The following is a 24779-nucleotide window of genomic DNA, read 5'->3' on the forward strand; positions in this document are numbered from 1 at the left end:
ACTTGAATCAACAATGCATATTTATATGTTTCTTCAGGTTCTTCTGATCATGGATTTAATTTTGTGGTACCCAACCCCCAAACAAAAGTAGAGAAATCTAGGACCACCCTTATCAGGCTTCTTTAGCTGATTCAAAAGCACATTTGATGGTGGTGATAGCAACAGTCCAGGGTATCTAAAGGGAAAAATGGAAGTAAATAAATTATAAAAAAAAAACCCTAAATTGACTTGAAAAAGAGTCATAGTAGATGGAACAAGACTGGGGAGCATTTGTGGTTTTGTACTGTAATTCAATGTGTGGGTTCTATACTTCATCTTCCTCCGGTTCTCTTCTCTTTAAATCTTATTGTCAAATATAAGATTTTTTTTAATTGAAAGAAAAAATTCGGATTTGTTCTTTAAATAATATTATAAGTGATCATACATCAATTAATAAACTAAATACTCTAATACTTGTTATCAAATATATATATTTTTTTATAATCGGAGAAAAGGAAATTCGAACCTTAGTCTTTAATTAAGAAGATCATGCACCCATGAGTCAAATGCTGGAATGCTGTTACCAAATATAAGGTTGATGGTGCAAATTTACTAGATAAGGATGGCCATTAATCCTCTTGCCATAACATTGTGAAATGAAAATGAAAAGGGACTGTGCTTTATGGCTTCTGATAAAGTGTCTGTTCTTCTTGTTGGCACTGAAAATGACCACCCTATTTTGGTTTTCTAGATTCATATAATGACTTGTTATCTAGCTTAGGTTTAGGAATATCTGTGAAAGTTACATGTGAGCAAATCAAAGTAGAGATTTTTCTTTCATTTGACAAAATCCAATCACATACTTAAGCATGCACCATGTTGGGTTTTGTTAGTGAAACTATAAAAGAAAAAAATTTTGAAAAAAAAAAGATATTAATTGTTTTTTGTATTTTATCTTATTTATTTATGTAATACATAAACCAAATTAGGAGTTGTCAGAAGAATACAACAAGATAACATGTAATAAAAAGGGGAAAAAGGTAAACTGACCTTCGGACATATGCATTCTTTTTTATTTTTTTTTAATTTTGATAAACAGATAAATGCTTTTTTAAATTTCGGGCACGTACTTAATCAAATATTAAACCATGCTTTCTTAGATCCTAAAGTAGTTTATTTAATTCCAATTAAATTCTTATTCCCAAATCACAGTAGTCACTAATCATCGACTGCCCAACTAATAAGATCGACTAATTCATTTTTTAATGGTTATTACCAAATTGGCCCTTGTCTTAACCAAAATCTCCATAAACATACTCTAACTGGGAGATAAAAACCGTTGTCTTCACTTCCCCAAAAACCGGAGTAAAGCCAAGCATCTTCCTCTCTGTTCCCTTCGCAACTATTCTTCATTTTCTTTCAAGTTTATATTTATAAATAATAAAATTAAAAATATTTAAATTAAAAGCTTCACACTCTCGTTCCTACTCTTACCTCATTCTGTCTTCACTCTTCTTTTCTGTGTTAACGAAAACCTCCAAAATCTGCCCCGTTTCGAAAAACGTTGAGAGTGTCGATCGCAAGAAACAAAGAAGACAAACCCTAATTATTCTTCAATTTTCACCTCCCGCATTCGCGGTATTTACAGTCGTACCCTTCCGTCACTTTCGCTTCTCAGTCTTCTTTACTCATTGATGACATCGTGGACGTTGGAGAGAGCGGGGGACGGCATTTGGCGTGAATAAATGATGGAGTTTAGGACGGAGCCGTTGTTTCTCTTGTTGTTGAGTCCGTGATGGGCGTAGCTAAGTCGTGGAGGTTTAGCGTGATATCGGCGAACCTGGCGCTGTTACAGCATCCGAACGGCAGTTTAAGCAACAAGCATGTGTGTTGGAGGTGGCGATCCTCTGCGGCGCAGCAGAGGAAGCCGATCTCATGGTCGCTCGTCTGTGGCTTGATGCTCTTCTGCTTAGGCATGATTTCGCTCTTCACTGGACACGTGACGTCTGATCTAGAGTGGTACTCTCAACGACTTGTGAAACGAAGTCTCTATTTCAAATTGGTAAAATTAAAGAAAAAACTCTAAATTTTGTTTTTAAAATGTTATTTATTTATGCGTGTAATACGTTTATTTTTTTTTTAATTTTTGTTTTGCTGATTTTGATGCAAATGCTGTAGGATGGAAGTAATAAAGGACCAATTGATATATGGAAATCTCAGTATGCAAAATACTTCTACGGATGCAGCAAAAAAAGTCGTAATTTTCCTCGTACGTTTTATTTATTTATTATAATGCATTCGGGTTATTTATGGAAATTTTAGTGTTCTTTACATGAAACTGGATTAATAAGGAAATTTCAACCTTAACAGGAGTTGTTACCTTGCTCAACTATGTCAGTTTTATCCATAATTCTCGTCTCATTTGGCATTTTTTAATCGATAACATAGCGTTGAGTGGTGCAAAGTTCCATTGCTTTAGATGCTTATGTTGGTTTACTTGATATGTAGAGTTCTCATTTGTCCTGCTGGAAGTTCCAAATTATCTGCATCTCTATAAGTTTGTACTTTTAGATGATGGATGTAGATTTAGATTCTGTTGATGGCAAATTGTTTGGTTCTGCGGTTTAGCAAAGGTACATTGTATTATTCTGTAGCTCTGTGATCTTTTTTGGATGTCTAGACTTGTAAATGCAAATCTGTGGTACAAGTGTTTCTATTTCTAGTTGGTAATGCTGAAATGGATGTGTCCATAATACCATCATACTATTAATTGGTTACTGCAATTTTTTAGCTCTTTCTTGACTGGTTGTTTTGCTTAAATAGATTTGCAGGTTTGAATTTGCCTATGTTTAACTTTGACGATTGAAACTATATTGTTGATGATTTCTCCCAGGAGAGGAATCGGATGGAATTAACTCATTTTGAAGCAATTTGCTGATGCTCTTTTTTTATCCCTTTTTAACATAAGTTTTCAGTAAAATGGTTCTAATTACCTGATGTCCTTTATCATCTGTTTTTACTTCTTAGAAAAGAATCCATATCGACACTGTTTCATTTAAGTTTCAGCAAAGCAATCACATAAGTTTACTGATTGTTCATTTTCGTGGATAATTTGATATCTAGATGCTGTACGTGGGCGATCATCAAATGGTTATTTGCTTATTGCAGCAAGTGGAGGACTGAATCAGCAAAGAACAGGAGTAAGTAGAATTTTTTATACAGTATGCTATATTCTTAGGTAAACATCCTTATGGAAGATCTTGTAATTGCATCAATTACAAATGTAACTTGCCCATGAGTGTCTACAGAGTACTGTTGCTTCTGCATTATGTATATTGAACCAATAAGCTTTACTTTAGTTGATTTGAATAAATTGAGTTTGGTGAGCCTCTCTGATTTAGCGTTTTACTTAATTTATTATCTTCACCTACCATGGGTGTGCTAATTGCTTAGAATTAAAAATTTTCTTCTGGCAAACAGATATCAGATGCTGTAGTTGTTGCACGAATTCTAAATGCAACCTTAGTGGTACCTGAGTTGGATCATAACTCCTACTGGAAGGATGATAGGTAAGTTGAATCAGCTTATTACAAGTTCTGCCTAATTTATATCATCCTATTCTGCTATTACTGGATTTACATTTCAAGCCACGAATGTTATCTTCTTTAGTGTATTTTTTCTTCTGACATGCAGTGACTTCATCAACATTTTTGATGTCAACTGGTTCATTTCTTACCTAGCAAAAGATGTTACTATTGTCAAAAGAGTTCCTGATAAAGTCATGCGATCAATGGAAAAACCTCCATACACCATGCGTGTCCCGAGGAAATCCCCTCCAGAATATTATATAGACCAAGTGCTGCCAATACTTTCAAGACGACGTGTAAGACCACTTTCTTATACTCTATCTCTAATGCTATTTATGTTGATTTTACTAATAATTTCAACAATTGAACTTTCTGTTTCTTGTTCAATCCCTCAATTATGAATTAAATGCATCTAATTCCACAAATTATCAAGACTTGCAATATCTGTGGGTTGATAAGAGAGAAATAAATGAGCAGAGAGATGATAGAAGTTAATAAAGTGAACTTCAAATTCTTTTAAGTTGTCTGGGCTGGAAAGAAGTATGAAAAGGAAATTAGAATGCCCCAATTATAGTAGTTTTCATCTACGTTTTATTTCTCCAATTTTGAAGACTCTGATTAGTAGCTTAGGGGAGCAATTGCAAGTGACAATTTCTTCACTCTCTCTCTGTCTCCCCTTGTTTGGTGGTTCAATGGAGAGAGTTTTAACATTTCTTGTCCTTTTTTTTTCTTTGTATCTCTCAAATCCAAACATGTTAGTAAAATATTCCAATTACAGTTTCCAGGATATTATGGCTTTCATGTGGGATTGCAGCAGTTAACCCTCTGAAAATTTTGCAGGTCCTGCAGCTGACAAAGTTTGATTACAGACTGGCCAGCAACATTGATGAAGAGCTACAAAAGTTGCGTTGCCGGGCTAATTTTCATGCTTTAAGATTTACAAAACCTATTCAAGAGCTTGGACAGAAGCTTGTCATGAGAATGCGAGACATGGCAAAACGTTTTATTGCTGTCCACTTGAGGTTTGTACTGAATACTACAGAGGTAGAATTTGACTGATTAATTTTTAAAAGTATCGTGCATATCAAAAGCAACATTGACACTGAACCTGTTAAGATGTGCCTCCTGAAATTGGATTTTGTCAGCAATCCATGGGGACAGATCTGCAACATAACACAGCATACTTTGAAATTTGCACGATTAAACTTATTTTGAAATCCCTTCACTTTCAGGTGGTGATCTTTAAGGCATTAAACCAGATAAGCTAGTGACAGGATAGATTACCTTTCATTTTAGTGTATGCTCCTCAAAATTTTGGAGATTCATCTCAATTTGAGTGATTATATGTATACACCGAGCTGTTATCTTTGACACTCTATCCAGCAACTAATTTCTGCATCAATGATTCCTGCAGCACTTCAACATCTGAGTGGATGTGTATTTGATAGCAACACACTGGCTCATATGTATATGGACATGCATAGACAAAAATTTTTAAGTATGATTAAAATCTGAAGATACAGGTTTTCCTTATATGTGTCCAATTCTATTAATGGCAGATTTGAACCTGACATGCTAGCATTTTCTGGTTGTTACTATGGTGGAGGAGACAAGGAGAGATATGAGCTTGGAGAGATACGAAAACGATGGGCAACATTACCTGTGAGTTGCTGCATTTTTAGAATTCTGAACTAGATATTTCTATAATATATACCATAAAATACTTTTCAAAACGAGTACTAATGATTCTTTCTTCTGCATCCTCCATTTATCTTGTAAAATTACACTCTTCATCATATTCATGCAGGATTTAAGTGCTGATGGTGAGAGAAGGCGAGGTAAATGTCCACTCACTCCTCATGAAGTCGGATTGATGCTGCGGGCACTTGGTTTTTCAAATGACACACACCTTTATGTTGCATCTGGAGAAATATATGGTGGAGAAGAAACTCTGCGCCCTCTAAGAGAACTCTTTCCAAACTTCTATACAAAGGAGATGCTTGCTAATGAAGAGCTGAAACCTTTTCTTCCGTTCTCTTCTCGCCTTGCTGCCATCGACTTCATTGTTTCTGACGAAAGTGATGTTTTTGTCACCAATAATAATGGAAATATGGCCAAGATTCTTGCTGGTCGAAGGTGAGAAGTCTAGTTATTTCTTCTGTCCTGCTTATTTCTGGTACAGTGCCATGTCTCGCATGCATATGTCAACTTTTAAGTTAATCCAGAAATTAATGGTTCAACTAATTTAATGAAGATTTGGACCAGGCACCAAAGACATCTCATCCATAAGGAATAATAATGCTTTTAACCTGATCCTTTGTAATTTGCATGTGGGGATTTTGATGGCTGATATTTACATCTTTGGTGGGCCTGTGTGTTAGTTTAGATGTCAAATGATAGGATATCTTTCTTACTCTGAGAATAGATAATGGATGAAGTCTTTACTAATATCTTCAGTTGAAGGTTTGGTATCGAACTGCTTTGCGTAGGCTCCTTACGTGTGTAATTTTTTCTACTTTGCATTTTAAACTACTTAGTATTTATGCATATTTAGTATAAAGTTGTTTTTCTTTGGATTTTCTTTAATTCTGCATGATTGCATGTTGGGATCAAAAGGAGGTACATGGGGCACAAGAGGACTATAAGGCCAAATGCCAAGAGGCTCAGTGCTTTGTTCATGGAAAGGGATCAGATGGATTGGGATACCTTTGCCAGAAAGGTGAAGGCGGCTCAAAGAGGATTCATGGGAGAGCCAGATGAGATGAGACCAGGACGTGGAGAATTTCATGAATATCCATACTCTTGTATCTGTGAAAAGCCACTCAATGATGTTGTAGACAGCAAGAGTGGAGATCCTCAGTCAGAACAAGTCAGAGGATATCAAGGATTGAGGAAAGAAGAGCCAGTATCTTTAGGAGACAAGGACGAGGATGCTGCAGGCTGATTTCATGACCAGAACATGCCTTTTCTGTTGATTGATAATGATCTAACATATTGATGCGTCTTGCCTTTGCAACTTCAATGCCTTCTTTATTATGCCGGCAGAAAAGTTGCAGCACATGCCATTCAGATACAGCTTCTGGTTTTCTTCTCAGTTTCTCTGGGTGGATCCATGAAAGGATTCAATCTTTGTACAGGGAAAGGGGAGTTTAAGAAATTGCAATTGTTCATATATATATTTTTGTTAGTTAAATAGGGCATGTAGTTATGAAGTACGATACTGGAGTTTCTTCTGTTTGGCGGACTATATTTAACCCAAGTGTCAATGATCAGTTTCTCCAAAATCATGACTCTGGGCCGCTGCTGCACTATGTTACAACTCGCCCATCCTTTCTAGATAAGGATGCTGAGCATGGTAATAAAACACCAGAATCTAGGCCGACTCGGCTCTCCCTACTGAAATTGTGCCCAAAATGCATGTTATTACAGCAGCTTCTACACTTGGGCTCATTTTAAGTTTCCTAAAACGTTACGATTTTCTCATTTATTTTGCACCCTTTTGGAGACAACACAAAACCCGAAGCCCCCATCAATTTGGAGCTTTAAGAGTTAAAAGAGCAGTTGAAGCAACAAAATATATATGGTTGATCACTTGCAACGCAGCTCTGCAAATATCAAAGCCAAACTACATGGAGATGTTCCATATACAAGCTAGGAAGGGGATGGACTAAAGAGATCAGATTATGATTGTAAAGAAACTAAAAATCAGTATAAATATATCTAATACTACATCTCAAAAGCCAAAAGAAGCAATTTTCATTCCTAATTTTCTCCTCTATCATAATTTACACAAGCTACACTGGTGTATGTTGGTCATCCAATAAGCTCTTGAATTTTCTTTCAAGACTGGATTCGGTAGTCGGTAGTTGCAAATGAGCTCCCTCTCAACCATGGTTATTTCCTGTTATCATTGCATGCATTAGCGTGCACGTTTTGGCAACAAACAAGGCTAAAGGACAGCAGCAACATCACTTCAGAATACCCAACGAAAAAATAAAGAAATTTATGGTTCACCTCTAGTACTCCTGCTTTGACTTTTGTGACTTTTGTCATGTGAAACAGACGGAATTTTTGAAATGATCAACGAGCTTTGTAGACCTTCCAGTAGCTGCGGGCAACAAAACAAGGATATCCATAAGCAGATTGGGACAAAAATACAAGGGGCACAAACAGACATATCTATGAAAATGAATGCATAAAAAATACACGTGGTTAGTGACGATAACAAGTTTCCTCCTTTTTGATAATATACATCACCGTCATCACCTTACTCAAGACAAATAAATCTAGATAATATAAGAGAGAGAGAGATGGACACACAGGGCAAAGCTTGATGGTGCAGAACAAAAGTGAAACCATGGAGGGAAGTGGCATATCCTAATAAAATATAGTAGGCACAGAGCACAAATATCTCCTAAGAAGCAAAAACACCATAATTTAACACTTTTAAGTTCCCATTGTCATTCAACACAATATTCTACATAGTTTGAAACTACCAAAGTAACATACCCTAGCAGCAGAGTTTAAAAAAACCCACTATGGACAAACTTATATTTTTGCCACGTATAACCCCTACTTCCCTACTTGCTCCCTACTGAAACCAGGAATTTACACTTAACATGTCACCCCCTCCTTTTGCATGAAAAATACATCACAAAGCATAACTCAAAGTTCACAAGGGCACAAGATGTACATGCGAAGAATTTTTCATTTAATTTTCCACAAATAAAGTAACACAAGAATTGATTCCATAAACTAGAAATTTTGACACTACAATGTTAAATGCATCAATGATCTCAACTTATCAAATGAGAAATGACAATATCTATTTACTTACTCTTGATGTCGGCTGAATCCTGCGATTAGATCTACGAGGTTCAACAACTTCAGAGATTGTTTTTGTTGAATTGTCATTGAAGACTTTTTCCTCCTCAATTTTACCCAACTTCCCGGCAGCTGCCGCAAGTTTCCCCTTATTTATCCGTTCAGATTTAGCATTTGATGTGGAAGTTTTCTTGGAGGGTGCATCTGATGAGAGAGCCACAGAAGAAAATAAGACCGGGGCCTCTGCTGCTCCATCAGAACCTGGAAAGGATCTAAACTCCATCATGTTATGCTTTCCTGATATATTCTCAGCATGGCTTACAGAATCTTTGAATTTTGACACATCTGAGGCCACAGCATCATCAGGTTCAGAAACCATAGTGTTTGATAAGTTGTCCTTCTGGGGAATACTTCTACTAGACACACTAGGAGGTTTTCCGGACTTGAGAACCTTAGGCTTGGATACAGCCATTCGTTTTACCTTTAGTTCAATTTTATTTTTTGTTCCACGGGGTCCGGATCCTTGAGGCATCAAATATTTCGTAATTTTAGCTGAATCACTTGTTTCATGAGTCTTGCTGCTTTGATCAGCAACATAATGTTTGCTTACTTCCATAAACTTTCTCTTCTTTCCTGGCTTAGGAACACCAAAAATCACTCTTGACCCTTCCTTCTGTAAACCTGTTCGTATCATTCTAAGTGAATCAGGCTTACTCTCATCTCTGGTGCTTTTACCAATATTAAATATTCTTTCACTTGCCGATAAATCCAGCAATCTTGTGTCATCAGGTTTCCCAGATTCCTTAATGTCAACACCTTTTGAAAGCTTATCTTTCCCTTTGGCCTCAACTGTAGGACTGCCTACCCTTAATCGCTTTTCCCGTGGGGTATCACCCTGAAGAACAGACCAATGACTTAGTACACAGAAGCAATTAAATTATTATCAAAGAAACATCAACCACAAGTATAAGTTAACATATCACCTCATGGGAAGAGACATTATTATCCCCAGAACTGGACCATTCAACCCAACTACCATTCTTCCACATCAGCGAAGGACGAAGAAGCCATGCTTTGACAACAGATGTTTCTCCTTGAGCTGCAATAAGAATAATAAAAAAGATGCTTTATCCTCAAAGCACAAGCTGCTTACACTTTACTAGAGAGCAAAAAAAATTCATGATTGTAAATAGAATGCTGTGTTTAGTTACACATACCGGGAAAATGGATAGTAAAAGAAGTTTCATCTTTCTTGCTCTTCTCAGTGACAACTCCCTCCCACCAGCTGATAGACAAATAAATGAACATAACTTCAGAGATAGTGAGAAGAATTTGCATAGTAGTAATTATGAAGTACTGCTAAGTGCTAAGTGAAGAAACTAGCTGGATTAGGGTGATTTAGATTCACTTTCGTTTCTGCTACAGCTAGTGAGAGTTTAAAACATGCATACAGATTCATCCTGCTAAAGCTAGTGAGAGTTTAAAACATGCATACAGATTCATCCTGCTACAGCTAGAGAGTTTAAAACATGCATACAGATTCATCCTGTTACAGCTAGTGAGAGTTTAAAATGTGCATACAGATTCATCCTGCAGTACTTTTTGGGCAATATGACAAATCACTCATGTTGCTTGTTTGGCTAGCAAATATTAACAAATTATCCCACACTACTTTCTCATGTAGATTTTTTAATGCCTCTTCAACAGTACTATTGCAGTCCATTGCACTGAAAGAAATACATAGCAAGAAAATATGTAGAAAAGAATGCACGCATACCTATCTTGCATCCATGCATCAACTCTATCTCCAACAGACCAATTATAGTCCCCCATGGCTGCCCTGCGTCTCTTCCTCGTTCCTTCAAATGGCATGGCCGTAATAGGACGAGCAGTGCGTATCCTGGGTGCCCTGTCTCCTTCACCTTCAAGTTCCACCCATTCCTTTAGCCTATCACCATCTGTAAGATGACCAGTCAAAACAGGTTTGTTAAGAAAACAATCATCAATGCACGTGCATCAGGCTTATTTTCTCTACCAAGAAAATGCATTTACATAAGAAACCAAAAGCACAAAGTACTTAGACAAGAACATTAGAAAAGGGGAAGACCCTCATTCAGGTGCATTTAATCATATTTTCTATCTCTCCACAACAGGGGAACACATTACACAAGCAAAATTCCTGATTCGGCATAGAGATGAGCATGCAATAATCCCCAAAGAAAAAGTCAAATTGCATCGACATCAATGAGGAGTTATATAAAAATGAAGCGAAAGCATTCTCCAACAGATCTGTTTTATTAGCTATAAACATTCAGTTAATTCAACCAAAGCATAAGCTACAATAGGTGTAATAACTCACCTTCTTCTGCCCGAAGTTCATTGTAACAGACATAAGCTTTGCCATCTTTCAAATTCAGTATATCAGCCAGGAACCATGCTATTTTCAAGCCACCTCCATCTCTCAATACCTACAAAGAGGAAATGGTAAAATTGGAAAAAATCATATATATATATATATATATATAGATATAGAAGATCAATAAAACAAGTCCAACCGCAACAGTTCCTACAGTAACTAAGAAAAATGCATGCAAAAGTTCTCAAACTGACCACTATATCAACATATTTCATTGAAATGCAAGTGCACACATACACATTAGAACTTCAAGCAAAAGTTCTCAAACTGACCACTATATCAACATATTTCCATGAAATGCAAGTGCACACATACACATTAGAACTTAGTAAATGTTTCAACCAAAGATCACAAATCTCAACTTATATTTCAAGTAAAAATCACAAACCTCAACACGGGAACCCTCCCTTAAATAGTTATCTTTTGAAACTTCCCCCGCTTTTTCATGTTCAGTCAGAGTGGTCATGGAAGGTGATCCAAACCCAATCTCAGATTCAGAAGTCACTCCCTTAGTTTTGGTGATATCTGAAGCTTTGCGGCCCTTTTGTCCCTTTTTGTCCTTTCCACTTGCTGCAGAAGAACCCAAGATGCCATCTGTCAACCTAGAACGATCCTCCAGAGACTCTCTGGCTATCTCTCTAAGAGTGGGTGACATTCCATGGTTGGCACTTTGCTTTTCCCTTTTGTCCAATGGAACCTCTTTTAGATGCCAGGCAGATAAACCAGGAGCTTCCAAACTGCCACTTTTGTCTCTGTGTTCTTTAGCACCATCTGGCTCAGGAGACACTTGACGCACTTTCCAGTATGCCTCAGGACCAGCTTCGACCAATTCATTCAATGAGAAAGGCTCACCCATAGCAACAATCTTGCCAGCTTGTGAAACAGCTTCAGCTGCCAGCTCAGCAGCTTTAACAATGGCATCCATGTTTTCAGCTCGCTTTGAGGCAGCTGAAGCAGCTTCTACCCTCCTTCTAGCAGCCTCCCTTGCGGCAACAATAACAGAGTTCGAACTAATAGTAGCATCTTCACCCCTCAAGATGGATGCAGGAGTAGCGCTCCCCAGCTTCTTCACACTATCAAAAGAAGAGATTGCATCAGTCGGAATAGAATTTCTATAGCCACTCGAGACCAATGCTTCATCTGCCATCAATTTTGCTTGGAAGGCAGCATTTGAGGCAACATTGGCAGCCGCAGCTGCAGCCTTTGCAACAGCTGCAGCTGCTGCTATCGCAACAGCAGCAGAAGTCAATTTAGTTTCAACATCCGGTGCCAACCCAGAATTTTGGTGCTGGTCCAACTTATTCCATATTTCTTGATTGTGACTAACAGCAGCAGCAGCAAAAGCAGCAGCATCCTCTGCCTGCTTCTGAGATTCCTTGAGTTTACCAAGGGTCTCTTCAGATATAGTAGCCCTCTGATCTAAATCTTGGTCGCCCTTCTTGAGATGATCAGCAGAGACAGACGTAATGAATTTGTCAGTGGAGGACTTGGAAACAATGGTAGCAGGGGTTGTAATGGCAGCAGGTGTAGAGGCATGACTAGTCGCAGCAGGAGCCAAAAGCGACTCTTTTTGAGAATGCAGCATAATCTGCCCAGGGTCCTCAGAAACTGCAGACTTTTTTCTTTTTCTAGGCTTTGGATCAGCAGAGTGTTGACCAGGTGTTACTGTTGTCTTTTTTGAGTCAAGCAGGGGAGTCCCAGCAAAAGCATTAGCAGGACTCCCACTCTGAACCATGGGAACTGGGGAAACCGGCTTCATGCCAGAAGAATGAGGCACAGATGCTTCTCTTACAGAAGTCAAATTAACTGTTTCTGTGATGGGAAGCACAGGAAAACGAGCATTGCCATCAAATGCAGAAGTCTGTGGAATCCACGGGGCACGGAAAGGGGATTGGGACATCCAAGAAACATTAGGTCCAACGAAATTCCTGATAGGTGGAGGATGCAATGGAGAAAGTGCCTGCTGATAATCCATAACTGCACCTCTTGGAATGCCACTAGGTTGAAGGGGATCACCAGAAGGGGTAGGAATACTCCACAGTGGTGATGAAAGGGGTATCATTGGGTTTACAATTGTTGTGGGAGTACCCTTGCTGGTGGATCGACTGGCAGGTGAGGATGTAACCTTGCCCTGAACTGCATTCAGTTTGATTGCTTGATCAGAAGGTTTAGCACCTGAGCATCTCAACCAAGGCACAAAGTTAAGAGACTTCAGAATCAGAAGATTCAACAACTTAAAATAAAGAGGCATACCTATACGTGACTGCAATGGGGTTTCAGGGCTAACAAGATGAGATTTTTGACCATGTACCCTCTCTATACATGCTCGCCAGGCATTCTCCCATATGGATCTTCCACCATCTGCAAACAATACAAAATAGTGACTATATGTATAAAGTGTCCCAAGATGACATAGTTAGGGATAAGAAAACCTAACCAGGTCCCCCAAATGCTGATATCATATAAGCCTCATCAGGTGCTGTTCCTTGACTGTAGCAACATTGTTCAAAACAATTAGACATGCTCAAATGATCAACAGTCCTAATGGAAAATGCAAATACCAGAGATGACTAGGCTTGACAATGACTAGTAAGCACATCTACAAAAATCTCAATACATGCTCAAAAGGAACTCAATATTACGCCAACACGTCATTGGAATACAAATGAATACCAATATGTACAAGTGTTACAAGACTTACATCAAAGCTCCATATACAAAGATCTGAGCACGTAATTGAACTTGTTGCAAATCTGTAAAAGGCTGATGAAAAACTGCAGATGAAGAAGCTGAGGTGTTCAAGTCTGGCAGACTAGATACTGAAGAAGAAAAAAGACCAAATGGTTTCATATTACCACCTTCAACGTGTCCATAGTGCTGCATCTCATTGGATTGAATGAGCTGGCCAATTCCAGCTGAACTGAGTGATGCATTACTTGATCTATCACTTCTTTCTGATTGTCTCGCAGGAGTTGTTTCTTTTGCAGCAATTCCCTTTTTTGCAGCTTCCTTTCCTGTGCTCTTACCACCTGTTCGCCTTGTTTTACGCTCAGAAGCCCCTCTAGAGCCAACACGCACTTTCTCCCTCCCAGATGCCTGAGGATTTGCATGACTTGCATCCTGAGCAGTCTTGGCAGCCACTTTGCTTGTGCCAGAGGTTGACGGAGTTCCCTCCACGACCTTCTTGTGGTATCAATACAAAGAGTAAGAGAGCAAGTGCAAGAGAGATAGAGCATAACCAGGATGAAATAATAAAAAATAGGGTCAAATTATCCACCCCACTTCTCAAAAATCTTCAGCTAAAAGATAGGCATTAGGAAGTTATTAGAGCACAAAAAGGGCCAGTTAACCAAAAGTTCACTTTGAGAAAATTAAATTTTACCGAGGACAGTTTGTCATGTTGCATGGTAGAAAAGGGTTGCCAATTCTTGCCAGCTTCTTTTACAGACAAATCAGCCAATGGAGGTACCTTAAAGGTGAAACTTCTGTCTCCTAGAGATGCATCATTTCCTTTTGCATCCTGAGAAATAGACTGCTCCTTGCTCGCTTCCCTATTAATAACCACAGACGCTGAAGCACTCTGATCTGTGGATCTCTTCACACCTTCCTCAATTTTACTTTGTGACTGCTCAGAAGTTCTAATTACAATCGGAGAGCCGCAAGAAGGATTGTCAAGATCAACACTAGTACTTCCACTTTCTATCATGTGAAACTTAGTTTGAGATTCGGACGAAATCACAGAAGTAAAGGAAGTAGTATCAGTCTTCGCAGGATCCCCTGCAACATCAAATTAATCCATCAGAATCATAACATGAGATAACGTGGGAGAAAAAGGAAAAACTGATAAAATGGTCTCAAAAGTGAATAGAGCCACAAAAGAGGCAAGGCATGAAATCAAATAATGGACTGTACATCTCTAAAAACTGTAGACAGATCATTAATTGCCCTTAAACAGGACACAACTTCATAAGACAGAAATTACAAGCAAAATGATGGGGTGTGGGGCGAAAAAAAGAAGAAAACAAACTTACTTTTTACCAACACAACAAAGAACAGTTATAAGGGATGAGTGTGGGGAAGGTAAAGGAGGGGTTACATCGTGACAGGCTTTCAGAAAAAAATAAAAAGATACAAAGAAACTCACCATCAACATGATGCATCTTCTCTTCAGAAACTAATTTGGGGTCACTATCTTCTGAACAATTTTGGTCAGTATCATGGGAGGGTTCCTTTGAAGTTGAAGGCACTGGATTCGTTGGTATCTTGTCATTCTGCTGAATTGATACAGCACCTGAGCGAAATTTTTTGTTTCTGAACATTAATCTTATCGAGTTTCCAGCATCAGAAATGCAAGGAAATATGCTTCATAAAGTAAAACAACAGTAGCTCATAACCCACCAACCATCACCCAAAAAGATAAATAAAATATTTCAGAAAGAACTACAATGAGTCAAGGACAAAGCACCATAAACACAAAGTATAGGAAACAGTAAAATAGTCATTCAAATCATTTCTACAGCTATGGAATATTACCAAATAGAATTTGCATACCCATCCTTCAGGATTAATATCTAAGAAATTGCAAATAAGAATTTACTCTATTACATTCAAATTTAAGTTGAGATGATTACTAGGTAAACCAAGATAACCTATAAATTATAAAAGGTTACCTGCAGCTTCTGAAGAACCCCATTTAGAAATAACTTGAGCTTCAGCACCATCAGTCTCTCTCACCACTGAATCAGAGACAACAGATGAGGGTTGCATATCCTTTCCACCCTCCAGTGTGACTCTGTGAAGTGTCAGGTCTCCACTTTGGCCCTCAGCATTAGAGGTATCCATTGCCAAGGACTGATCAACTTTTTTACAAGAGAACTGTTGACCAGTCTCACCAAGTGCACCTTTTTCAGTTGTCAATCCAGAAGTTGTCTTCATGATTGAGAAACTTGCTTCTGAAGATGACACTTGAACCTCTTTCTGATTAAAAACAGTGCTGGCAAGAAGACCCTTACCAGAAGGCAAAAGAACACAATCCACTGTACCACAAGGATACCTAGTTAGCACATGACGCAGAAAGGGTAAAAGAAGGCAAAAAGAAAGAAAGGAAAGGCTCAATAATCAGACTTAATGCTTCACAATCTACATACCTGACTTGCTGCTGGCAGCAACATCAGATTTTATATTTGTAACTAACTCATTTTCTGTGCTACATGCGCTAAAGGATGAGGAATCAACCCCCTTTTCAACAAGTGGAGATCCACCATCCCCACGATCTGCATTACTACAATCAGAAGGCAATTTAGTGTTCTGCTTTGCAGCAGCCGAAGCACTTTCATCACATTTATAATCATCGTTATGTTCAGTGACTATATATTCTTCACATACTCTCATGGTTTCTACTCCCAATGTATCGTGAAGGTGCTCACCTTCACCCTTAGAACCTTTACCATCTTCCACTGACAACGAAGATTTCTCAGATTTGCTGCTCAAGATTTTCGTATCTGGGTGGCAATCAGTTTCTAACAAATCCTTCTTCTTAATAGCATCACATGTTAACTGCACCATTGAATCCATCTTTGACTCTAGACTCGTACAAGTTTTAGAATCAGTATCGCTGACCTGACTTTCATGCTCCTTAAGGGTCATATCACCAACAAAGGGCATTGGTAATATGTCATGTAATTTTCCTCCAGACAAGACAATGTCTTCAGATTTGCCAGTTTGCAGAGGAACTTCTACACCCAAGCCCTCGCTGCACGCTTCCACCATACGGTGGTCAGAATTCCCTTCCACTATCCTATCAAAAGGCTCACCAACACTAGCTGCGCTACTTCGAATAGCATGTCCACCTTCCTTAGATTGCATGTCCAAGTTCCCACCATCAATATGAACTTCTTGGCTTGAATCAACCCTCTCTAAACTGTCCACATTTTCATCAATGATATCATTTTTCAAATGTGTGGTATCTTGACTATCTATCAAAGCACTACTTGTGCAGGTACTTTGCAAAGAGGGAATCAGAGTATCAACTTGTGAATCAGAAGCAAATTTATCTTCCTGTCCCCTGATATCCACAGATTGATCAACCAAAGCATCCACTTGATTTTCATTAACAACACTTTGCTCACAATCTTTAGACTCATCTCTCTCAGTCACAGGTAAGTCAGTATTTCTGCTGATGGTATTAGGATCTTTGAATGCCCCAACAACAGTAGGCTCCCCTTCATGTGTTTGAGAAACATCTTCGACCAGTGGATGATCTCCTCCAACATCACCTTTCAGCCCAGAAAATTTCCCTGGAATCTCACCTGCCTGTAAGGCAGGCTGTAAGTCATCCCCCTCTTTAGAAAGACCACTATTTCCGTGTTTCAAACTAGGCTCCATCTGCTTTATTATGCAGCCCAGTTCATCACAGGCATCTGAATCCTTACTAATAATTTGACCAGGAATAGTCTCGTCCTGTCCTACAGATTTTAATAGCATTTCAACAGATTCTGAGGAGGCTGCCTCAGACCAGACATTGTTGTGCCTAGAAATTGAACACGGTTCTGCTGCACTTGAACTAAATACAATCCCAGTACTCCCCCGCGAAAAATCCTCAATCCACTGATTATCTTCACCACTTTCAATGCCCAGAAAAACTTCAGTTTCGACCAAACTATCAAATCTTAAATGCCCATGAAGGTTGTCATCAAAATCAAATCTTGGGAGAGCATATGGTCGTAAAACAGGAGGAAATTTATTATTTCCCTCACCAGCTAAATGAAGATTCTGGCTTTGGAAATCATTGTCATCATAATCCATGAGTGTATTCCTACAACAGAAAAAATTTAGAAGAAGAAAATGGGTTGTAGAATTGCAGTTCAAAAAATACACAGATAAATTGATCAGGCCTCTAAGTTTTAAGAGTATCCTGCTACAGTATGAATTGCACAGAAAAGCTATAATTTTAGAACTTTATCCAAATAGAACAATCCACATTACCAAGCTAAATACTTCCAGTGGATTGAATAATAATTTACAGTTCAAAGAACAGTAAATTCACATGAATTCATTAATGATAAAGCTTGGAAAAGACATTAAACTGTTCACATTGTATAGTCCGACCGCATCACAACTCTGGCAATGAGTTAATATGCAAAATACATAGATGGTGGATATTTATTTTATTTTTTCTCTTTTCCCAATATAGGATAAAAATCTGATAAACTACATTTATGAATTTTTATGCATGCAAAGTCAATTATAAAAAGGAAAATTTCTGTAAATTTTTCTTTGCAGTAAACATGCAAAATAAAATCAAAATATAAAAGCTAAAATGTCATATCACATCAATAAAAGCAAATCTAGAATTAGCTAAGTTTACCTAAATATATGGCGAGAGAAAACCTACGCAATTCCATAATTCACTCCCTAGGTCCCATTAAGATTTTAATCTGAACCTAGAATATGCCAGCACTATGTTCTCATAGTTTTGTCCAGAAACAAACATGGTTTTTGAGTTAAAGAAGCCAGATATATGTCAATTGGTAAATTTTAATGCAAACTTAATGTGATATTTCAAATGTAGCTCAATTTGAATAAACATCACATCATGTTAAAAAATGAAAAGTCTTTCAACAAAGAGGATGTTGTATTTTGCTATGTTAGAATTAAGAATAAGGATTATTATCCTATACACTCATCATGGAGTTTAAAACTTCACAACCACAAGTACATACTTTCCATGCAGTTAACACAAGGAAGTCAACACCAAATTATTAGGTTAACATATTTAGTTAAATGGAAATGTGGCCAGCGTATAAACCAATTGTGGAGTTTTGGAAACTCCACTGCAGTGTACAAGAGAATAATCTTTAAGAATAGAAATAAAGATACATCTGTCTTCCTGAACTTATCAGTTAGTTGCACTCAGATATCAATACCGCTAACTACCAACAAAACCCTAGCTCAACCACTAACTAGTCAACTGCAAATTGAATTAGAAAAAATCTTGCTCAAACACTTTAACTATTAAAAATTATATTAAAAGAAAAGAAACTGTCAAAACATAATTGACTAAGCCACAATCAAACTTGTAAACTGCAAAAACGAACTCAGTTCCAATCTATTTAAGCAGAAAACCACAGAAATTTAATTTAAACTCTAAACAATACTAAACCCACCACTTCAAAAAGATAGACAACTGTTTTCAAGCTCTAATTAAACACCAAAATGAAAACCCTAAAACAATTTGTTTATTAAAAAACCAAGTAGGAATATGAACAGTTACCAGAGCAAGTAAGTCTAGAGACGCTACCTCCCTCCATCCGGTGACGAAATCCCTGGCCGTTTGATCTCAACTCCTCCCTAATCGTGCGGTCATCTACTGCACCACAAAACTCCAATTCAAAACAACACCACTTTAACCACACCATGACAACAACAACAACAAGAAGGAACCAAACTACGAAGAAAGAGAAAACCAAACATACAAAAGATAAAAGGAAATTTGTTTAAATAAAAGCTAAACTAAAGGGAGAGTAAATTAATTGAAGAGTTTATGGTAACTGAGACACACCGGAATCTTAAATTCTCCGGCCGATTGAGTTAGGGTTCCGGTGAATCGAAGTAAAAAAAAAAAAGGCCAGCGAAAGAAAGAGAAGAAGAGGATGAGAGAGAAATAGAGAGGAGAGATTTTTCTGATGTGTAATTAGGAGAGGCTTTTGGGTTCGTTTTCTCGCTAAGGAAATGCGAAAATGATACAAACGAGCGATGGTGATCGAATTTTTAAAAAGTGGGGTTCAGTGAACTCAAAAAATGGCTATAATCAGAAGGCCCTAAATGTTCCGGAAATGTGACACGTGGCCTGTTCTTATACGTATGATGAAGCGACAATAGTCATGTTAACGTTACCGTTACTGTTGTTTCGTTTGCAACAGACGAGTTCCTTACGGTTCGATCTATCCCATGTGTGTGAAACCCGACGGTGAAGATGGGGTCTGTGACCCGTGAAATTCGACCGAGGAATACGAGGCTGGGTTGACTGCCCTGAATTAAAAGTTTAAAAATCGTAAGTCATATCCAGTGAGAGACCCGTGGCGAAAGAACATTGGGTCAGGTTTGGATACAAATATCGTTCATTTTTCTACGGTCCGAAATTTTTCGTACTTTTGTTAGCGATTGCTTTGGACCGTTGGATCAGAATAATCAGTCCAACACTTGTGGATTAAGTTATAAGAGCTACACGACAGATGTTGCCAAAAGCAGCTTTCGCAAATGGTAAAAGGTAAAAACCGGCTAGGGATGTAATCTAAATAGTGAATACTAATAAAAATAAAAAAATCTATCCAATAACATTATAAATCCGCCATTGTCTAAAGTTCCGTTCCTGTAAATTTTCCAACATTGTTTGTTGAAATCAAATTTTTCATATGGAAAGCTTATCAACCTGAAAGATTTTTTTTTATGATAACATAATTTAGGAGTGAGCAATCAATTAAATCGGTTAAAAATATTATTAATGGATTTAATCAATTTTTTAAAAAATATTTAATCAGATCAATCTACTTTAATTGTTAACTGATTTAATCAATTAACCAAATCAATTTTTTTTATTTGTCAACTTACTTACTGGTTTATTTTAAAAATTTATTACATTATTTCTTTTCTATGGTCAATATAAGCTTCTTTGGAAAAAAAAATTAAAAATTTACTTTCGAAAATTTTATAGATACCATTAACAACAATCTAAATTTAGTTTAAAGAAAGTTATGTTACTTTTAAAATAAAAAGATACAATGTTGAAATTGGTTTCCTTGCAAATCTTTCCTATATAGCTATGGAAGGAAATCTTTAAAACTAAACTTAGATAATTGGAGTTTTAATGTATTTAGTTTGATTTTATATATTTTAACAAGTAATTTTATCAAACTGTTAAAAAAATATAATATTAATGAATCATAAATTTTAAATCATTAGATTGGATGTTGTTGATTTGAGTTAGAAATTATAATTTGTGTGTGAATGATTTACATGTAAGGAAACCCTTAAAAGATAGACGCAATTTGAATAATAAGTTGCATCATTACATGCGAGTGACGTGTAAGTGCTTCACATGCAAAAAATTTCGCTATAAGTCATAGAAATAGGAAATACAAAGTCGAACCGACTCAACTTACTTGATTAAATCGAGACTCTTGATTAAATTAATCATGTAAATGACTTAACCAAATTGAATTAATCATTGTCAATCAAATCAATTAAGTTGATTCTAATCAGATTTTTGTGCATCATTAACACAATACTTTTTTTTAATATAAAACAATATGAGATCATGCATTTGTTGGCACGATAAAATTTATAGAGTTTGTTAAATGAAATTCGTTATGTTATAATTGGTTCTCTTTGCTTTTTAGAATTTAAACTCTTTAATATTTAGCTAGCATTTTGTAGAGTAATACTAATTGTAAATGATGCATTTAATTGCTTAAATTAAATCGAATTATCGAAATCAGCTAATTCGTAACCGATAATGTGTACTACAATGCATCATTAATACTAGTACTAGTCTGCATAAATTCTTGAGAAGATAAAAGTGGTCCCAACATTAAAGTTTGTATGGTTTCTTACAGGGGCAAAAAGAGGATTCCAATAAAAAGGAATGAGTGTGTAACGTTAATAACTATTATACCTGCCATTCCCTTATTCTACTATGCCTACAGCATGTTTGATTGGATAATGGAATAGTCATCTCCTTCCTATTCTCAATCTTTTTTAATACTTTATTTGATCGGAATCAATAACTATTCAAGGAGATAAGGGAATAGTTAATATCAAAGTCTCCGTTAGTATTAACTATTCTATGAGTTAAGGAATAGAGTAAAAACATTAATAGATGAAAATAACATTCATTAATTTGATGAAGTATCATACTATATAAAATATATTTTATTTATTTTTTACAATTTCTTTTTCTCTATCGAACTATCTCTCATTCTTTCATTAAATTAAAATGAATTTAAAATTTAAAAATAAAAAAAAAGCTTAAAATGAAATTTTTTAAAAAAATTAATTTTTAATTATATTTATAAAAAGTTAATATTTTAAACTTAAAATTTTAATTTAATTTAATTTTTGCTAATAAAATTTTTATATTTCAAAAATAAAAAATAAAACAATAAAATTAATATTTTAATTTAAAAAATAAATATTATAATATCTAATATTTTTATCATTTATTAATTATTCCTTAATTATTCTAAAACTATACTTGTCAACTAAACATTGGAATAATTCATAATAATAATTCTTTTCTTATTCTATTCTCATGAACCAAATTACCTAATAATTATTTATCTCTTATTCTATTTTTATTGAATGACTATTCCATTCTTACTTTATTTTTTTCTGTGAACCAAACACACTTTTATATTGACAATGTCCTTATCAAATAAAAGTCATTTTCATTTTATATTATCTTCAACACGCAAACACATGCACATTCAATTTTTAGTTTTCAGTATTTGTGTGTCTACATTTTAGTAACTATAAACTTCATGAAACATAGAAATTTTGGAATTTCTGAATATAATGTAGAAAATCTATACCCATTATAGCATATATACAAAGCAAAAAATCTCATAGGCCAAGGTTGATTCATAAACAATGATGAAGAATTTTTTGAACAGGAGTGATATGTTGCAAAACAATTTGAGCTATCATATATCTTTTCTAAGGAAATGAAGGGTTTAACTTTGGTTCTCAAATCTGATATTAAAAAAAAAAACAAAATAATGGAAGTGATAAAATTCGAAGGCTTCACGTGAGGCAAATATGCATGTTCTGAAAATTTGGAAGCCAGAGTACAAGAAAGTAGGGTCATGAATCATGATAGTTCCATCTCCATAGCTCAGTAGGCAAAAAATGGTGACCCACTTGCTTCATGAATTGAGACAAAAGTCCCAAAAACGATACTGGAACATACGGGTTTACAGCAAGACAACAGACTTGTGCTTGGCAAATTATTTTGCAGGCGACATTGATTCAATTTTAGCATTTGAAAACCAGGATTTAGACTTGGGAGTGGGCAGAGAAAAATAATTTCAATTTTACATGTAAAACTACATAAAAATATATTTTTCTATACTTACATGAAACCGAAGTCCTAAGAAGCCAAGTATATTAGGGAAGCTATGCATGTGTTTTATGCAACTATCCATGTACTTAGGGAGGTTCTGAGTTTCTGTCAGGAGTATTTCTAATACTATCGTCTCTCTCTGCTGCCTGCTGAGTTATCTTGGCAATTGCTTTTATCTGTCAAACTCGAAAAACAGAATCTAGGTGCCATGTTGCCAGAATGCTTTTCATTTCTTTTGGCCAATAATGTTGCTGGAATTTGAAATGATGAATCAACCCCAACGTTTTAAAAATACGTATTTCACTAAGAAATTAAAATAATATTTTTTCCATGTGGAAATGTTAACCTGCAGGGGTTGCCCTTGGGACAGAACCTGGCATCTTTTGGAAGAGGAAAAAAATTAATACTATAATAATACTACCATAATACACAGATACTGCAAGAGCCATCGGAATAGATACAAAGAATTTCAACTTTTCCGAAACTTGTGGTGGTAGAATTATAAATCAATTGGAAGACAAATAGCAAAATTTGTTTGATTGACACAGTTAACTTTATGAATATCACTATAAAGTTATCGGGTGTTGCTATGTTTTTTTCTAAAAAAAATTAATTGGGTTGCAAAAGTTGCTCATCTATACTAGTAATTGTTGGTAAAATTAATGTTGATTAATTGATAAAATTACTTGAAATTCAATATGGATACTGCAGTTCATAAAAGTGAATAGCTGTCAAAGTTATACACTAAGATGATGTTGTATGTTTGATATCTATTTTAACCAATAAAATGAATTTGATCATTTGTAGGAAGAACAACAAGAACATGTCATCCATTTACAGCATCAATGCATCCTTAAAAATAATGTCAATATCTACGATTATTTTTAATTTTGAATAGAACTTTTACAAATTGAAAATCTAAAGTCTTGACAATTTCATTGGTCAATAAATATAAACTATCTAACATTGTCTTGAACTTTCTATTGACAATTTCTTTCGATTTTTCAAGTTTATTTTGGACATTACGATTTGTTTCATTGTGTGCACAATTCCAAAGAAACATAACGATATCTTTTGATGGATGTAACCATCTTTTATTTATCAATGTATTGGTAAGTTGTAATAAAACATTCGATTCCATCCGAAATATTCTATAACTTTCACCCATAGTTTGTAAAGTTTCATATACCCAATTTCATCCATCAAAATAATTGAATTTGTTTTCTTGTTTCATTAAGTATTTCATGTGATATACAATTGTACTAATAGCTTTTCCATCAATGTGTATAAAACCTTGCACATTTTCTTCTTTTACAACTTGTATTGATGTTTTTTGACAATATCAAAATACTTAAGTAGAAATCCAAATACACAAACTAAAAAAATAAATATTATTTTAAACAAATCAAATAGTATAAATAACAATTCAAATAAATATAATATGGATAATAACAAATTATTTCAAACACCAATTCAATTACATATAACTAGTAACATAATTACAAAGAGAAAGTAGTTTAAATTTTAACGTCAACCTAAAATAAACAAATCCAATCCTAAACCAATCAACTACCTCCACCATAGTTTTTTGATAGATTATACTCACATAGTTTCTAGTTTAACTTATCACCTAAATCAATTATAGTACAAAATTAAATTTATTTGCACTAAATCTCCTCTTATTTTGTAGAGATTTCAGTGCTCGAATGCACTTTGAAATACTATATTATCCCATGTCTTGTAATGACACTCAAATTTCAACTAGGTTATGACTTTTTATTACCTCACACAATTGTTCCAATGTTCTTTGCAAACTTGTTGCAATCTTAGTTTTTGTCTTACTCTTTGTCACTTT

General features: G+C 35.8%; 2 protein-coding genes across 15 annotated transcripts; one reads left to right on the forward strand and one right to left on the reverse strand.

Moving 5' to 3' along the window:
* The first annotated feature begins 1338 nt into the window (after positions 1 to 1338).
* On the forward strand, positions 1339 to 6850 carry LOC110414626 (O-fucosyltransferase family protein). 2 transcript variants are annotated; one of them, XM_021425923.2, is made up of 9 exons: positions 1339 to 2041; positions 2158 to 2248; positions 3103 to 3179; positions 3460 to 3548; positions 3673 to 3862; positions 4407 to 4588; positions 5126 to 5228; positions 5374 to 5702; positions 6183 to 6850. In XM_021425923.2, the coding sequence occupies exons 1-9, from the start codon at positions 1775 to 1777 to the stop codon at positions 6508 to 6510; spliced, it is 1656 nt and encodes a 551-aa protein (XP_021281598.1). In that variant the 5' UTR covers positions 1339 to 1774; the 3' UTR covers positions 6511 to 6850. The 2 variants fall into 2 exon arrangements, with proteins under 2 accessions (XP_021281598.1, XP_021281606.1); XM_021425931.2 differs by lacking the exons at positions 1339 to 2041; positions 2158 to 2248 and adding an exon at positions 2302 to 2612.
* A 277-nt stretch (positions 6851 to 7127) lies between these two features.
* On the reverse strand, positions 7128 to 19557 carry G2484-1 (protein). Of its 13 annotated transcripts, none has more exons than XM_089783253.1 (18): positions 19367 to 19557; positions 19079 to 19174; positions 15954 to 17620; positions 15477 to 15842; positions 14951 to 15097; positions 14560 to 14583; positions 14189 to 14490; positions 13508 to 13986; positions 13244 to 13296; positions 13060 to 13167; positions 11195 to 12981; positions 10750 to 10858; positions 10168 to 10348; positions 9608 to 9675; positions 9374 to 9489; positions 8404 to 9285; positions 7581 to 7674; positions 7128 to 7467 (listed from the first exon to the last, which is right to left on the reverse strand). In XM_089783253.1, exons 3-18 carry the CDS (start codon positions 17608 to 17610, stop codon positions 7451 to 7453), a joined length of 6390 nt encoding a protein of 2129 aa, XP_089639379.1. In that variant the 5' UTR covers positions 17611 to 17620; positions 19079 to 19174; positions 19367 to 19557; the 3' UTR covers positions 7128 to 7450. The 13 variants fall into 13 exon arrangements, with proteins under 13 accessions (XP_089639379.1, XP_021281585.1, XP_021281577.1 ...); XM_021425910.2 differs by having other exon boundaries at positions 13508 to 13580; positions 13665 to 13986; positions 14276 to 14583; XM_021425902.2 differs by having other exon boundaries at positions 13508 to 13580; positions 13665 to 13989; positions 14276 to 14583.
* Between the last annotated feature and the right edge of the window lie 5222 nt (positions 19558 to 24779).

This window comes from Theobroma umbraticum, unplaced genomic scaffold (assembly GCF_002168275.2).
Source record: "Theobroma umbraticum cultivar Fairchild unplaced genomic scaffold, ASM216827v3 scaffold_30.0, whole genome shotgun sequence".
In the NCBI taxonomy this organism is placed as follows: Eukaryota; Viridiplantae; Streptophyta; class Magnoliopsida; order Malvales; family Malvaceae; genus Theobroma; species Theobroma umbraticum.

Bases quoted from the DNA above. Each gene is read 5' to 3' on its own strand.
- LOC110414626 (XM_021425923.2), top strand. From the start codon at position 1,775: ATGGGCGTAGCTAAGTCGTGGAGGTTTAGCGTGATATCGGCGAACCTG. The intron at 2,042-2,157 runs GTAAAATTAAAG...CAAATGCTGTAG, and splicing joins GAAGTCTCTATTTCAAATTG to GATGGAAGTAATAAAGGACC. The intron at 3,180-3,459 runs GTAAGTAGAATT...TCTGGCAAACAG, and splicing joins TGAATCAGCAAAGAACAGGA to ATATCAGATGCTGTAGTTGT.
- G2484-1 (XM_089783063.1), bottom strand. From the start codon at position 17,610: ATGGATTATGATGACAATGATTTCCAAAGCCAGAATCTTCATTTAGCT. The intron at 13,990-14,188 runs GTAAAATTTAAT...TGATACCACAAG, and splicing joins AACATGACAAACTGTCCTCG to AAGGTCGTGGAGGGAACTCC. The intron at 9,676-10,167 runs GTATGCGTGCAT...TTTGTCTATCAG, and splicing joins GATGCATGGATGCAAGATAG to CTGGTGGGAGGGAGTTGTCA.